A 17,369-nucleotide genomic window follows, 5' to 3' on the forward strand; every position below is an offset into this window, starting at 1 on the left:
TATAAAAAAAAACTATAAACATAAATGGAGAGAGAGAGAGAGAGAGAGAGAGAGAGAGGAAGTGAAGGACATAATTGGTCTGTGATATTTCTGATTTCTAACCCAAGTTAATCAGAGAGACCAATTATGTCTTCTATTTATAAACCAGGTCCCTTTTTATTCTGATACTGAGCTGTGCAAACCTGTAAAACCACGTCTAGTATTCCTTTATTCTTGCCATCTCTGCTGCCACTCATTGTATTAGCATAAGCAGTGGTGTCTAGAGACTACAGAGACACCAGTGCTGCCTTCAACTAAGAGAAGTGATCCTGCGCTGCCAGACACTGGAGTGGATTATGACATCACAATAGTCTGAAATCAGTCGTTATCTCAGTAGTAAGAAGCTGTGCCTGTTATTATGTATGGCTTGTATTGATGGAAATTACATCACAGAAAAATTCTAGTCCCAAACGTATGTGTCATAAAGGGAACCCCCTTTGGTTATTTCTTCAGGACATAAAAATAAAAAGGAAAGACAGCAAAGCCCCTGATAACAATGTACAATCCAAACCAACCACATAGGCCTATAAAGAAAATACCTCTGGGCTTGTGGCTCATAGGATACCACGAAGCTGGGCACTGCAACCAGTTACATTTCTGGCAATCAGTAAGGATGAGTTACAATTTATTTTATTGCCAACCAACGGAATAAAGTTCATAAGCACCCCTCTGTACATCTTATTACATGATTAGATTACACGTGTAAATTTATTATATTGTCTATTGCAGTCCCACATGTCATGCCTCCCTGCTTTCATTATAACATTTGTCTGAGTGAATGCTCTAGATTGGAGCTACCCTGAGCATGTGAAAGGGGTATGATAGGGCGGGATTAATGACGTCCTTGACAGAAGCGACCAATAGAAGCCTTTGTTTGGAGCCTTGTGATTTGATGATAAACCATACAGGACAGCGACTGCTGCGGAGAGAGAGTGGGGAGGACAGAGGTTTAAAATTACAGTCTGTTCAAACCCGTAGTGGAAAATAACGCTTGTTTAAGCAGGGGCGGAGGGGGTCACTTGGTTTATCCAAGTAAAAAAAAAAAAACCCGTACGAGTTGAAGACGCAGCGACGAATTTTAGAAGTTGGTTTTCTATGCACCCCACTACAACCTGCAAATTCTCCTGTCTGCTGTAGAGGAGAATGAGAGAGAATGAGCCAGCGAGATACCCTGGTGCATCTGTTTGCTGGAGGGTAGGTATTGCAGATAATAAATAAATAAAACAAGTATGCTATGATCATAGACGTGCAATCAGTGCTTTATGGTAGGTACCCTGGTGCTCACTTCATAATTTATAAATACAGTTTTTCAGGCCTCTATATCGGCATTTCGAAAAGCTGCGTGCATAAGTAATTGCAGCACACGGTTTACGGTAGTGGTTATAAAATTGAGAATGACAAGGGTTTCTATTTTAACGTAATCGTGTATATGTGTCTGTTACACATACCAGTACGTTGGCGTTTTACTAACTAGTGTTAAGTGGTCGTAGTAGCTCCATAAATTACAATCGTCGATGCAAAAATAAAATACAGTGTGTTAATGTGTGTGTTTCCTCAGAGAGGCTTTAAACAGTCTGTTGAGATACAAAAGCAAAACAATGTATTTGCTTCGAGTTAAGTGTATATTTTCTTGCACAATCAGTCGTCAGTCCAATTCATTTACAGTCGGTGTGCGTTCTACTGGGTTCGCTGAAGCCGAAGGGGCGTGTTTTCAAAGTACACGAGTTGTGTACATGTACATAATTTATTCCACACTAAAGTTACATTGCATACGATGTTCTTATTGTTAGTATCCAACCCTGCTAAGTCTGTAAATGTTTTGATGAACAGGTTAAAAAGTGATTAGGTAGGCCCATCGAGTATAGAGGTTCCTCGGTTGTTTCCTGAAAGTGCTCCCGGGCCTGGCACACCCTGGTTCAGCCAGGCTTTTGCCACTCGGTGTCAAGCGGAACGCGCATGTAGTTTCAAGGTTATTCTGAGGATTTCACTGTGTTTCTTTTTTTTGTTTAAGTGCGTGGAGATAGTTAGTTATAAATTAATAATACACAACGTGGTTCATGCTGTGGAATTTCAAGCTTTAAATAAACCACATTTCTTCTCGTATAAAGTCACTGAAATAATTTATTTTTCTCAAAATCAAACTACAGAAAGTAAACGATCCCACTTTTACCATTAGTTATAGATGTAAAAGTTAATCTAAAGGGATTTGCTTATTTTTGATTCAGGGCTGCATAATAATAATAATAATAATAATAATAATAATAATAAAACAACTTTAATATGCAATGCACATACATACTCGTCCATTTTATAAACTAATAGTAGAGAGGTAAAGTTGTACGCAGGGATGTACTTGACTTTAAATTGACGTTTTTAGGGGTTCAGCTGGTACACCTATGGACAAAGATTAATGGTTCATAAAACATCTGTTTGTCCTAAATTTACTCTGATTAAGTTGACCACTACCATATGGTTAAGCATGCATGCATGCATATATATATATATATATATATATATATATATATATATATATATATATATATATATATATATATATATATATATATATATATATTTCCACACACACACACACACACACACACACACACACCTCAAAGCTCAGCTACTAGGATTTAGATTTGATATAGGAGGTATGTGCAGAATATTTAGGCTGCAAAACGACTGCTTGTGGATACCTTTTTTAAGGGTGGCTTGAGTATTTTGCATTTTAAAGAAGCTTAATTTCAACTCCCCTGATAACTAAGGCCTTAAACTTTGAGATCATAAATGTTTTTGTAGTTTACTGCTCTCAAGGCAGCTATTGCATTTGTGATACATGTTTACTGCAAAAGTAAACAAACCCTAACATCTGAGTAACTGATATTTGTAAAAAAGTAGATTTCTGTTGGCATTCCAAAACCCATACTTCTGAACATAAATTAAACTGCTCTTTGCAGCAGCCTGACTGTGTCCATTTATATGCCACCATCATTTTTTATGAAGTTAAAGCATTATTAGTAAAATAAATAAATAAAATAACAAAGCAAAGCAACTATATTGTGCCTTTGTAATCTCGAAAGTCTGATAAACCTAGTGATGGACCAGAAGAAAGTGTTTTTTTTTAATGCTTTTATTCTCCCAATCATGTGATCCATTAAGGTCATTTATTTTATTTACCCTGCACAATGTAATTGAGTTAAATATTTATTGAGACAGCAATTGACAGAGTACAATACAGAGCAACATCCAAGGTAAGGAGAAGTATGACACAGAGGCAGTTTACTGATTTATTTATTTTTTTTTTAAAGCATTGTAATTCAATCGTAACATGCTTTCTGCCATAAGTTGCTTTTTAGAAAGCCAGTTTGATTAGCTCACCAATGGTTTCTCTACACTACACTCCAGAAACAGCAGGTGGGCGAAACCTTGTTCATTTTGGATTGAATCCATATGGATCCTATTTGTAAAATTTGATCTGACGATTTACTATTCTTGAATATTGTGTATTTTGGATAAAATGTAATAAGTGTTCATTTAAAAATAATGACATTTCTAGAACTGCTTTGAAAAAGACTTGATAACAGGAATGGAAAGACTCCTCCTATTGCATAGCAGTTTGATCCATGCCTGGTTTTACTGTGAATTTACTAAGACAAATCTGAGCTTCTACCTGTACACTGGGGATTATCAAGCACAGATTAAAACTTGGAATGGGTGAAACTTATGTAATGGGAATCGTATTTGTGTCCCTGTGGTAATTCTAACTCTACTAATAAAAGCAATATACCATTTATTTAAAAAATCCGGTACGGTACTATTTTGCAATTTTGTTTTGTTTTAGTGGTGTACTCTGGGGTCTGTTTCTTAAGAGCATATATATCTTTTTTTTAAATTCACTTATTTAAACTCTGACAGGAGGCTTTACAGTAGATATATTTGTTTAACATGTGGAGCTTTGTCAAGAAGACGTCTGAAGTGCCTTCACTTTTAACCTAAACTTCTGCTCCCCCATCTCAGAGCCCAGAGTCGAAACCCAGCGGTCCTGTTTATTTGGAGTGTCTATTCATTTTGTTGAAAGTCTCGAGTTCCAGTATTTTATACTTTTGGCAGAACAAGAAGTACCCGTAATCTAACTTGCTCAAACAAAATTAATACCAACCTTGAAAGCCTCCCAGACTTGTTTTCCTGTATATCAACATTCAAATAATGCTATGTCCAGGGCAGTGGTGCCTTTCTTGAAATCTATCCCATAATGTATATAGTTAGGTACTGTGCTGGTGTGCAGGTTTTCCAAGAGACAGTAGTGGCTTTATATTGAAGAGCACTGCAGCTGAAAGACTTGCTGTATTAGGCTGGAACTGGAATGTGAGAGCACAAACAACCAAGCTGCATTCTAGGGGAAAGGTTAACCTTGTGAGCACTTCGAACTGAAGTATAAAAATAGGCAGTCGTTTTTATGCAAGTATTTAAAGGGCCACCCAGTCTGTTTACTTCTGAAAAGGTAGTTTTTGCTGAAGATTTACAAACTTCCTCTCTTTCCTAAGTGTTTCAGCTTTGTCAAGGATATGCATGTCAAATATAAGGTGTTTGTTATAGAAGTTGTGCGCTGTTTATTTAACCTTATTGCACCTATCAGTGGGTGTTAATTTAATCTCATGCTGTGGGCTGGTTTCACCGATCACCACTAATCTTGGACTGCAATACTTTAACTAAAATAACAGGTAGTCCGGGATTAGTGCAAGTCGGCAAGATGAATGAGATATGTTCTCATATTTTTGACTACAGGTTTATGTGGGTGTTTTGAATGTTTTCTGTTTGCATACCTAATATCTAGGTAAGAGGTTCATGTGTCATGTTTTGCGGGTTATAAATTTATAATCTGTGACAGATTTAGTGCAGCAGCGCCTGGTTCTGCTTGAACTTTACTTCTGCTCAGTGTGCATGCTTGAACGAGAGAATGCAGGGTAGCTGAATCTTCAATTACAGGATGCAGAGCTAGACTTTGTCCTTTTTGAAGGAAGGAGGAAAAAAAAAAAAAAAAAAAAGTGCTTGTATTGTGTAATACTGCTTGGCCTAACTTTACAAGTGCATTGCATCGTGCAGTGAATGATAAGTACCTGATAGGAACTCTAATTAAACCGGAAGTTGTAAATGCTTGGTTGTTATCTTTTGGAATTGTTTTCTAACCTGATCATTGTAAACTAACACTGGGTTGGATTTGATCAACCCACACTGTAAAAAAATGTCTGGAAATTCATTGGTAAAATTATAGTGACAATTTACCTTAAATTTAACAGCAAATTACCTTCATACTAAAAACATTTCCTTAAAGACATTTTTTCTGTTGTTTTAACAGATCACAATTTTTTGACGGTTAAATACTGTAGCTATTACATCCTAATTACGTTAAATGGAATCCCAGAATCCACTGCAGGGCTGATTGAAAATAGTATTGTTTTAACTTATTTGTGGTGTTCTGTGTTAAATGTGTTGTGCAGTTGCACAATTATGTAAATGTACATGTCCTTTGTGCTCCCTCGCCATTTTATGTGTTTTGTTCATGGTTTGTGTGGTCACCATCTTATGGTAGGTCAGATGTTGGAGTGGGCTACCCCTCTATTCCTATCTCTGTTTTGTGTTGAGTTTGATGCTGGTAGTATTATAGCCTGTGAGGTAAATCTGAGGTCTGATTAATGCTGGTTGAAATGTGCTGTAAGGGCAGCAGCTCTATAAAGTATATAAACTGTTCGTATTAAGAGTTAATTTGCTTTTATAGTGTTTTACTGTAAATTTATGGTTTAGTTTTTTTTTACAGTATAATGCTGTTTTTTATACGGTATATTATTGGTAACCCAGCTGCCAGTTTTTTTTTTTTACTGTAAAATCAAGTTTTTTTTTTTTTACAGTGTATAGTGTACGGCACAGCAATAAGATACAGCTGGATTGTTATAAAACCTTGCAGCACTGGGAGAATCGCCCTGGATTTTAGGAACCATTTTAGGAACCACGTTCCAACGTTCAGCAGGATACTTGGCACCATAAAATGCTGTCATCTGTTTGGGGTAGAGGTTGATCAGATCGACCCCCTTAAAGGAAATACATTCAATTGAATGACCATTTTCTGATTGTGTTTGTGAGAATTAAATCCACACACCAAGGTGCCTTTTGCTTGAATTTCAGTAATGACTAATTACTGTGTTTCAGCCTAAATGTCGTTAGTTGGCATGATTTTTTTTTTTTCATTTACATTAAAGTAATTTACAAAATACGTATACACCCACATGCACAGCAGTACAAACTTGGAAATCTTACTTCAAGATCAGACGATTTGTTCCATTATGTATTTTTCCCTAAGGGCTTTCAGGTTGAAGCAACTATACCTGCAAACGCCCTTTCATCTGTAATACTGCACAGTTTGGGTTTGAACTGTTTGTTTGACAGCATGCACCATAGTGTTGTTCTGCTAAAAGTAATTTGACTTAAAATTTCTGTGTGAAATGTCATATGCTTTTAATTGCAGGTGTGGGGGCACAGTTGGTGCAATATTGACATGCCCGCTGGAAGTGGTGAAAACAAGGCTGCAGTCTTCCTCTGTCACGCTGTACATCTCCGAAGTGCAGCTCAGCACTGTGAATGGGGCTAGTGTCAACAGAGTGGCCCGTGTCTCTCCTGGACCTCTTCATTGCCTGAAGTAAATATTAACTCTGTTTATAGTCAAAGGTTCATTTAAATTGGGCCCAAACTCGTAGGACAAAAAAGCATTTATCTACCATGATGAGCGTTTATTGTTATTCCTAGGTCTCGAGCACAATTACAGCATGCCCCCTACAATTTCTAGATAAGACTTCTGAAATTTTTGCTTTTTGGGAATGATTTTTTTTTTTTTTTTTTTTTAAAGAAAAGCTTTGTTGCCGTTTTTATAATCAATTGCTCAGAACTTTTGCTTGGGGCATGTTTTGGTCTGGCAACTAAGTGGCTGTTCTGATGAGGGGAAAAAAATGTTACAGTATTCTGTAATGACTTTGCCCAGGACCATTTCTGGGGAACCATTTCAGATTATTGGGAATCCCAGTAGAGTTTGTTGTACAACACATTTTTTTATTATCTTCCTTTTCTTTAAGACAAATACTGGAAAAAGAAGGCCCTCGTTCACTTTTCAGAGGGTTGGGGCCTAATCTGGTGGGTGTGGCTCCTTCCAGGTAAGTCAGATAAACTGTAGTTCATACTTGTAGAGTGTGAATTGTTATAGGATTTGGACTTGTCAAAGGTTTTAAGTGTTAAAAAAAAAAAAAAAAAATCACTTCCTAACTGTGAAGACGGAGGTTCTAAGTATTCTAAATGAATGATTTTGATTGTCTGACGTTGTTGCAACATGATTAAAGTAGGCACTGCTACACCAGGTTAGACCTGGGGGGAAAAAAATAGCATCGACTTCATCAGCATTATGAATCCCTTCAAGTTTGTTAATAGCAAGGTTACAACATAGAGCTATGCAATTGAAATGTAAAGCATAGACAAGGCTAATACGAAGCAGATAGACGGAAGTCCTTGTCAGAATAGAGCTGATCAGCAGTATGCTTGGGTAATGTTTAATGTGTGTAATAGCTTGATAAATTGCAGGCCCAGAGATAAGTTGCAATAATGCTAGGCATGTGACAAGTGCTTTGTTGATCACTCTCTGATTTTATAGACCCAGCTAGTAATCTAAAACATTAGATTAGAATGCAGATAGATTACGAAGGCAGACTTGCCGTAAGTGTCTTGCAGATTAACAAAGCTGAAATCAGTAGGCTGGAAAATGTTTCCCACATCCTGTCTGTATTGCTCACATTTCTCACAATTAATTTACTGCGAGATGGTTCTAAAGCCTGTTGCTCAGATTTGTACCTTGACAACGCAAAGTGATTAAGACTTTGATTCTGTTTATAAAGTATGTGCTGTAGTGCATTCACCACGAGAGCACAGACCTTCGAGTGGCTTCAGTCTTCAGTCCCAGCATGCTTAGAGCCTATTATTGTTACTGGTCTTAAATTACAAACCGCTGAACTGAATTAGATCACATCTGACCTGTATAACATATGGTAATAGTGCTGTATAAAGCCCGAGCATACTGTAGCAGAAAATGTTAAATAAATAAATATTTACATAAAACGGCTACTCCTACATCTCCCACTCCAGTTTGTGTATCCTTCAAGTACAAACAAGTTTCTGTGCAGAAAAACCTTACCCTAGCCGCCTTAATTCCTGGAGAGGTCACTGGAACTGCTAGCCCCAGTTTGAAGAAACTGTATGGGCATTGGTCTAAAGAGGTTATTCCACAATGCTTCCAGTCAAGGTCACAGTGAATCACTTTTCACAGTGTTGACTCCTGATCAATTCAGTTATTAAAGGCAATATCTTGTGGACAGCTGGCTTTTGATGAAACTGGCTGTTTTTTTGATACACTATACCCGATGTTGACCTACTTTTCATGTTACAGACACTTGTAATGCGTTATTTATATCTTTGGCAAAGGTTTTAAGTTACTGGCCAACCTTGTCTTAAGTTAAGTGTTGGATCAGCTATTTGCAAATTAGCAAGTATCGTCGGTTTTCCGACCGAGCAGAGTTTGTGTAAAAGGAACGGATGTTACTTTGTAGTATATTCTTTACCCACTGTCATTCAGGAATATTACGTTCATTCTATTTCTCATGAACATGTTAACTTCATCAGCTGGAACTCCTTTTTTAATAGAAATATTAACTGTGTGCTGTGCAGATCATCTGAATTATGCAGGCAGTGCATGAATTAGTTTTAGGTCCTAGTCAAACAACCTATCAATTATTCTGTGATAAATTAGTTAAATTAAAAATGTTACTTGCATAGATCCAGCAGCATAGCATTTATTACATAGCACATTTGCAATGTAATACCGAGTCACAAGCAACCTTTTTTTTTTTTAGTTGTATCAATATGTTAGTTCAAACTCACCCACCAGTATTGTTCACTGTGTCCTCCATTTACAGAGCTATATACTTTGCTGCTTACTCCAGTTCAAAAGAGAAATTGAATGGTATTTTTGAGCCAGATTCAACCCAGGTGCACATGGTTTCAGCTGGACTTGCAGGTAAGGATCATGTACAGTTTTTTTTTTTTGTTTGTTTTGTTTTTAATTACACCACCATCTTGTACATTTTAGGATTCAACCTTCAAAACTGCAGATGTTACAGGTAAAATAAAGGAGGAAATAATTAGAACAGTTTTTATTATTTTTTTGTATTTCATTTATGTTTTGGATTGATTTATTAAAACGGAACAGTATAGGGACACACACATCGATTAGTAGCTTTGTCACTAGCGTCTTTCTCAGCCGTTATTAAATCTCTTTAATAGTGGCTCCTCTGTTTTGTGGGAGTAAACGTTATGCAAGTCATACAAATTAATCCTTAATAAAGCCAGCAGTGATTATCAGATTCTGCTGGAAACTAAATATTCTTGTTTTTAATTAAGAATGTGATTGTTGGAGGGCACAACCAAAAACTCAGGATATGTTTGCTCAATAATATGCATATTTATTTCTACTAAAGGATTGCTGTTAACTTTGGCTTTAATTGACTAATAACGGGAGTGCTCTGCTAATGTCAGTTTAATTCTGGTCACTGATGAAAGTTTTACTTCATGAATAGTGTTTTTCTCAAAAGTTCTGGAAGGTGGTAAAATTAAGATGCGACAAGAATAATACAATTTAGCCATCATATAGTTGCAGATTTGAATCACTTCATTTTAATAGTTTATTAACTGTACTTTATAGACAATAACATTGACAGGTGAAGGAATACATGAGAGTTTGACATCGGGTTTGTACTAATACTTAATTGCAACATAACATTTCTTTAGAGAAAAACACTTGAATTAAACTTGAATTGTTTAAACATTTTCCTTATACCTTTTTCATTTGAATCGTACAATCATTTCATATGTGTTTTTTCAAAGGACCTGTGTCATGTTGGTCATAACAGGTCCCCATCCCAACCAAGTGTGTATTAAAGTATGTAGGACATGGATATTTTCATGGTGTTGTGCATTCAGGTCCATTCATGTGTGTTTGGTCACTTGACAACATAGTTCTGCTGGTTGGAGTGGGGCCAGATTTAGACATTATGACAGAGTCTGTGACACAGGTTCTTTCTGCCTGAGAAATTGAGGTTTTCTTAAATCATGTTGTGACCATCAAAAATGTAAAATACATTATTTTATTATTGCATGTCATCTAAGTCTACAGATAAAGGGTAATGCTAAGTTATCAGCACTGTCTTTAGTTTTGGTTGTGCTTGAAAAGCAGAGATTTACATTTGTTACTAACTGCTTCTAAACGGTATGGCTTGACGCTGTTTGTATGTAGTGCAGAAAAAACGCTAACATTTAGGCTTGCAGCTGTGAAGCAGAATGATGACGCTGGATGGCCCCTGCTGATTGACACCTGAGGTAGCTTATTGATTTCTTCTCGGTTATAATGTGCAGATTCATGACTGCCATGCACCCTGCCAGTTCTATTAACCTTTTATAATTACCCAGTTGACGTCTCGGGTCCAGTAAGAGCCCTCTGTCGAGTTAAGGTAATGACCCATACACGTTTTCTAGTCTCGAATGGAAAATGCTAACCTTGTCATAGTGGACAGTTATTGTTCATGTCAACCAGTGGAATAAGTATTTTTAAGCAGTGATGGGTAGGTGTTGCTAAAGGGTTTATTCTGTTAATGTTACTGCAGAAGATAATGGTAACAAATACTCAAACCTAAACCGTGCAGGGTGTTCAAGACAAAAAAAAAAAATCTAGTTATGCCTTTACTTCGAGCTTTTTTTCTAATGTGTGTTTTTAGTTTGACTAGTACTGTACAAGTTACAGTCGGCATCAAAATGCAATATATTTTATTATCATTAACCTTTTGGTGTGTTTATGACCTTGATCAGGGTTTTGCATTACATCTGAAAAATGAATCTCTCATAGATTAGTTCATTTTTAAACCATCAGCCCTTGTATGCAAGAATGACAAGTTATCCATTCCCTGAAAGTAGTTTGTATCCTGCAGTGTTGTCCAGCAATCTTAAAAATAGATTTTATTCTAGCAATGCAGTGTTAGCCCTGCTGTCAAGGGTGTATGACTCTTTGACTGTTGTCATTTTGCAATTAAAGTTGAATGCTTCTGTAATTTGTGTGAGTCTTTGGTAGCAGAAGGGCATTAGTAAAGCTATACAAAAAAAGCCATAACTGTAATCCATGCATTAGCATTCAGTGCAACCTGCTCCTCTTTGATTTTAGAATTGCATTGCAGTTCTGCTAACAACACTGGTGAGAATACAAAGTTTACAGTAGCTATTTCATCCAAAATTAAAATGTTAGCAGCAGAGATGGGCAATTTAATTGAGTAAAAGGGCTATCAGAACCATATGACTCTAAATTTCACCTGGAGTTGTTTATAAGGCTATTTACATTTTAAAAACTCATAAAACGTTAGTCAACACATGAAATATCCGCGAGCTTATCCAAAAATTTGCCGGAACATGCGCTGGTTTATGATCGCTGCCTAGGATGTATTCTGCTTCACCAGCAAAAAGAAAATAACCAAATAAAATAAGATATTGTTAAGTTTCTTTCTTTGAAACAAATAATGTTTATAGAAAACAGTTTATTGTGTTTTTACTGGGGAGGGCTGACAAGGTTAGCATTTTTAGTAGTCTTACATTAACTTTAATAAATTTAAAAACGTAAGAATTTTAGACAAAAAACTTAAAAATCTTAGTACAATAAGGTTTTTCCAAATCATTGCTCCATCCAATATTAATATATATAATATATATATATATATATATATAATATAAATATATAGACTATATATAATATATATACGTCTAGAGCTGCAGATGGTTTAGTACTGATTTGTATTTTTTGTTTGAGTTATTTTACATTTTGACCCTTTTTTTTTTTTTTGTTATTGTAATATCAAAGCACTGCAAAAACAGCACAATGATAGATTTAGTAAAACCCTTCCATAGGGGTTTAGTATTGCACGTTCACCTAATGAGGTCACTGCTTGTCATTGTGGTACAGAAAAGCCTGTGTCTATTTTAGGCATTTACTGTAGATTTCTCCCGTGAAAAGAGAGATCCCCATCCGCAGGTCACATCCTGCAGAAATAAGGACTAGCTTTATCCCTGTGAGTACTCAACAGAGCGTCTATTGCAGCCTGTAGTTTTAAACTACACTTTGCAGTTTTATAATACAGTTGATAGTGGTTTTTTTTGTGATTTTCTTTTTTTTTTATGTAAATTTTACGTTTATTTAATGCTCACCTTTTAAAATTTAGTAATTGTATAAAATAGTATTGTGACAATGTTAACAAAATGGTCTTCTGCACTGTTCACTGGTTGGAAAGAGTAAATTTTCTGTGCGGCCCAGGGGGAGATGGTAAAAGCTATTTCCCACTGAAGGCTGTTTTTCAAACACATAACCTGAATTACAATGCAGTCTCACTCAACATGCTATTGCTTCTATGTACGGATGAGAACATTGCTGCTTATTATATATAATGTATAACATAAATAACTTCAATAATACTAACACTCCTTGTCTGACTTTAATTGCAATTGGGCTGCTAAAAGTCTTCAGAATTGAAATGCAACCATTTATTGTACTTTGGAAGAAAACAAATGGCTTTTCCAGCCCGTATTGGGTCCTTTTGGAACCGCCTTTGATTCATATTTGCATTTCTCTGACCGAAGAGACTCTCTTAATGTTGGCCTAATTTGTGTCATTTGTTAAACGGCTGGTGCAAATGAATGATTTCACCGCAGTTGATTTAGAATCACATGGCTTGTTCAAGCAGGGAGCTTTAGTGCTATTCCTTGGAGAGCAGTTCTCTCACAGAACTGGTGCAACTCTCCCACCCCTTACCTTTACTAGCGCTTGATACCGTGGGCTGTAGTATCTGAGGAGGAGGCTGGAGGCTTTCTTATTTGACTTTAGTCAGGGCAGAAATGTGTTTATTATAATGCACAAAGTGATGTCTTTACATTTTACATTATTCTGCAGAATATTTATTTATATATACAATGCTTCTAAAGAAAGCCTTAAAAAATAAATAAATAAATAAAAATAAACCTGTAGGCAGGTATGTTTACATCATAACGTTGAGTCGTTTAGGAGCACCTGTTTGTAATTTTAGGGTTACATTTCTGTTAACATATTGATTTAAACAACATAATTAGTGCATAAATGTCTGTGTCCTTGTGAGCTGTATTTATGGCTCATTAATACGTATATATGGTATGTTTTGCCTACTGGCTGGAACTTGGTATAAGCAATGTACGTTTCTTTAAGTGGTTCAGTTGAAAAATAGATTTCAAAGGGCCAATATCAAGATTATTATTGTTATTTATAAGCTGTTGTCTATGTGGCTCACGTTGCAACTCCTCCACCTGCACCTGCAGAAAAAGTGATGGAAAAACTTTGTTTACCAGTAATTATAGTTGAATGCTGTTCTGTTGTGTGTGCCTTTTTACAGGAGCATATAAATACAGCTCATGAAGGTTTGCACCACATTTAAAACAGTAGTATATCAAGGCTTTTGTTATGTGTATATCCCCCATTAGTTAGCTCACAATGTATTTGTTTTTTAAACATTACCATGTCAAAACCTACATCTATTGCAATTTATTTATAGGGTTTACTGCAATCACAGCCACTAATCCCATCTGGCTAATCAAGACTCGCTTGCAGCTGGATGCAAGGTAAGCAAATGCACGTTATTGCTGTCTATACACAGTCTTACACAGAAAAACGACATGATTTATCAAACAAAAGCCAGCTTAAGAAACAGTACTTTAGTGGTAAAAAAAAAAAATGAAGATTACTTTTGCAGCGATCAATTTGGTATAACTGATTACTGTATTGACCTCTGCATTATTGTTCACTTTGTTCCTGTCTTATCACCTCATATGTCACTGTTAAAATGCTTCCAGAAGCTGTGACTTATTAAATCCTTATTTTAACGCAAGACGTACTATTTGTAAACCAAACAAAGTACTGGCTAATGGCCAATGGCTTTAGGCTGCCACTGAATCGGCAAAACTGTTCGTAGCAAGAACAGTAACAAACTGCTTACTATCTCTTTTCTATTTTTGTGGATAAATTGCATAATTGTAAGGTATCTAAGCATTTATTGCAGCTATTCTGGATATGTCAAAGTATTTTCCCTGCAAAATTGTCTGTATGCGAGTCATGTATTGTTCTTTCTTCTGATTTTATCTGTTAAATAGTGTCCATAATCCAAACCTCTCTCTCCGGCTCTTTCATTTTCTTTTTTTTTCTTGATTTTTTCAGAAACAGGGGCGAGACGAGAATGAGCGCATTTGAATGTATCAGAAAGGTTTATCAGTCTGATGGGATCCGTGGTTTTTACAGGGGCATGTCTGCTTCTTACGCAGGCATCTCGGAGACTGTTATTCATTTTGTAATTTATGAAAGTATTAAACGTAAATTACTGGAAGCTAAGACTGCTTCTGCCATGGACGATGAGGAAGAGTCTGTAAAGGATGCTTCTGATTTTGTTGGACTGATGTTGGCTGCAGCCACCTCGAAAACCTGTGCCACATCTATAGCATATCCTCATGGTAAGAGCATCATTTCTTGTTGTGAAATGTAAGATCGGGATAGTTCAGTGTGTATTAACTTGGAGGATTAAAATAGATCTTAGCCCTCAAGGGAATATGGCTCACTATGTTAGGGAATAAAAATAAATAGAGCTGCCACAGATACGATTAACAATTTGCCATCTACATCAGAGAGAGATACTTTTTTACTTTAAAGATTGGATCAAAGTCGTTTAAAGAAGTGAATATTAAAGACCCAGCTTTCTAACTAGAGGTGGCTTGCTTTGATCTCTGACTTTGGGTTGGGTTGTGTGTTGGTATAACTTTTTTTGTTGTTGTATTAATGCCATTTTCACAATACTCAAACACCTGTTATGATTGTAGGATGAAGTACGCTACACAATAGAATGTCTAATGACTTTGTCTTTCTGCCACTTCCCCTTGCAGAAGTTATACGAACCAGACTACGAGAAGAGGGAACAAAATACCGATCTTTCTTCCAGACATTGTCAATGGTTATAAAAGAGGAAGGCTACAGAGCGCTTTATCGTGGTCTTACCACGCATTTGGTGAGACAGATTCCAAACACGGCTATTATGATGTCGACCTATGAGCTTGTAGTTTACTTGCTTGATGGATAACAACCAGAAATGTGACCATGAACAAGATGGGAGACCAAAGGACTGGAGTGGACCAGGGAACACCAAATCTCGTTTGGTGACAGGATGGAAAAGAAACCAATTGGAAGGACTAAAGCTACAGATAAAGAATGATGGACTGGTAAACGGTTAAGTCTTGCTCTGAAAGAGGGAAAAATGGTTAACCAGGGCTGCCACACTGTGCATCTGTCACTCTGGCAATGCTACTTTTAAAAAAACAAATTAATAATAATAATACAAAAAAAAAGAAAGAGCTTGCTAACAGGAGAATGCTTGTGGGACAAAAAAATAGCCAGCTTGCAAAGCTGTCATGTTTCCTATCATGTTTAAGTAAGGAATTATTATTATTACAAAGTTTAATGAGTGACAGTTCTCATAGTTCAATACATAGTCTTGTATGTCTAAAGAATGCAGCTGTAGAGTTCAAATCTGTGTGTACTGTAGACTGAAATGGAAATCAAGCTTTGGTTCCTGGAGTAATAAATAGTGATACTATCAGCATAATGTGTGTGTATATATATATAATTTTTTTTTTCTGAAGGCATCTAAAACTTGCAAGTAACTTGGTAGTAGGCACAGGGAAAGTTTAAGTATCCAGGAAACAAACTCTTCTCTCAGCAGTATTATGGTACCTTGTCACGGCAAAACGTCTGTTAACTCTCTGATTGCTATCCCAGTCCATCAGACTGCAAAAGTGACTGTTATACATAATAGGAAACATGGAAAATATTCGATTTCAAGCATTCTCCATTTTTAAGGTGGCATAATCCCTTTTAGTGCGCAATGTAAGCTGTTCTGCTCCGAATGGGCGAGTGGGGCTTGTGGATTGACGGAACTTGGCATCGTTAGGGTTAAACTCAGTAGTAAAACTTGGTAGAATTAGCAAAACAGGAATCCCTCATGCTACAGGTTAGAATATTGGATTTTGGACAAGCCTTGAATTAGTTTACAAATGTTTTGATGTGAAATCCATGAATACTGTAATATGCTAATGCAGTTGAATAAAAGCCCCGGACTTGTCAGAAACTGAAGTACTGGAACCCCCTTTTTCTTTTTCTTTTTTTTTGTTGTTGTTTTTCAGTGTGCATGTGGCCTCTTACATGGCTGTTCGTTGTGCAATGGACTGTGTCCTACGCAGTAGAACAGGTTTACTGGCAAGTTCTTCACTGCCAAAATGTATGCAATTTCTTTAAATCACTATATGGAGAAAAAAAAAAACAGACAGGGCTTTACAGTGCTTGAAATCCATGTTGGCAGCTTTTCTTGTTCACCTTTAGTATTGTTATGAGTTGTATATGTGAGACTTGTACAGTAAGTAGCTCACTCCTCTCATGAGTTAGCCTTTTATACAGTAATTGTGCTAATTGTATTCATAATTGAGATGGTGAACTGTAGTTGGCATGACTATTTCAACATTTTATAAAGGTACAATTTTAAGGTGTTTGTTTTTTAAGCATATATTTGCTGTTCTTTTTACTGGTCTTGTACCCTGTGCTTGCAATTCCTTTAAAGTTACAAAACCGTAGAATCCAATATTCTGACCTTTCTGCAGCATACTAATTGAGCATTGTGTTTTCTCTGGTTATATAGTTTACTTAAGTCTAATAGGAAGTCAATGCTAAGAGGTACACTTTTCGGAAAACTCAAGCTGAGTGACACTTTTGTTTTTATATGATATATATATATATATATATATTCTTTTAAAACACCAACTAAAAAATCATTACTTTGTCTTTTAAATGAACATTTCTTATAACTGTCTACGTTTTTGTTTTGTTTTTTCTTTCACTTCCCTGATAGAGTGCCCATATACAACTATAAGTAAAAACTATGCATACGAGCTAAAGGGGATATACACAAGCCAAGCAGGTGAAGACCAGTTTAATTCTCCCCATTTATAAATTGCAACTATGCATTTTATGCAGTGGCTTTAGGTTGATTCCTTATGCACTTTGTGGCCTTTTATGGCTAGTGATCCTGTTTTTCTGTGTTTTTGTCATGTACTCTCAAAATAGTATTAAGCAAGAAGTGTTCTTACTAAAA

General features: G+C 36.2%; 1 protein-coding gene across 1 annotated transcript; it reads left to right on the forward strand.

The window, feature by feature from the left end:
* The first annotated feature begins 929 nt into the window (after nucleotides 1–929).
* LOC121326905 (solute carrier family 25 member 36) lies at nucleotides 930–16,938 on the forward strand. The gene is made up of 7 exons (XM_041270547.1): nucleotides 930–1,233; nucleotides 6,560–6,730; nucleotides 7,161–7,238; nucleotides 9,045–9,145; nucleotides 13,740–13,806; nucleotides 14,399–14,688; nucleotides 15,115–16,938. The coding sequence occupies exons 1-7, from the start codon at nucleotides 1,193–1,195 to the stop codon at nucleotides 15,306–15,308; spliced, it is 942 nt and encodes a 313-aa protein (XP_041126481.1). The 5' UTR covers nucleotides 930–1,192; the 3' UTR covers nucleotides 15,309–16,938.
* The last annotated feature ends 431 nt before the right edge of the window (nucleotides 16,939–17,369 follow it).

This window comes from Polyodon spathula, chromosome 14 (assembly GCF_017654505.1).
Source record: "Polyodon spathula isolate WHYD16114869_AA chromosome 14, ASM1765450v1, whole genome shotgun sequence".
Taxonomy (NCBI): Eukaryota; Metazoa; Chordata; class Actinopteri; order Acipenseriformes; family Polyodontidae; genus Polyodon; species Polyodon spathula.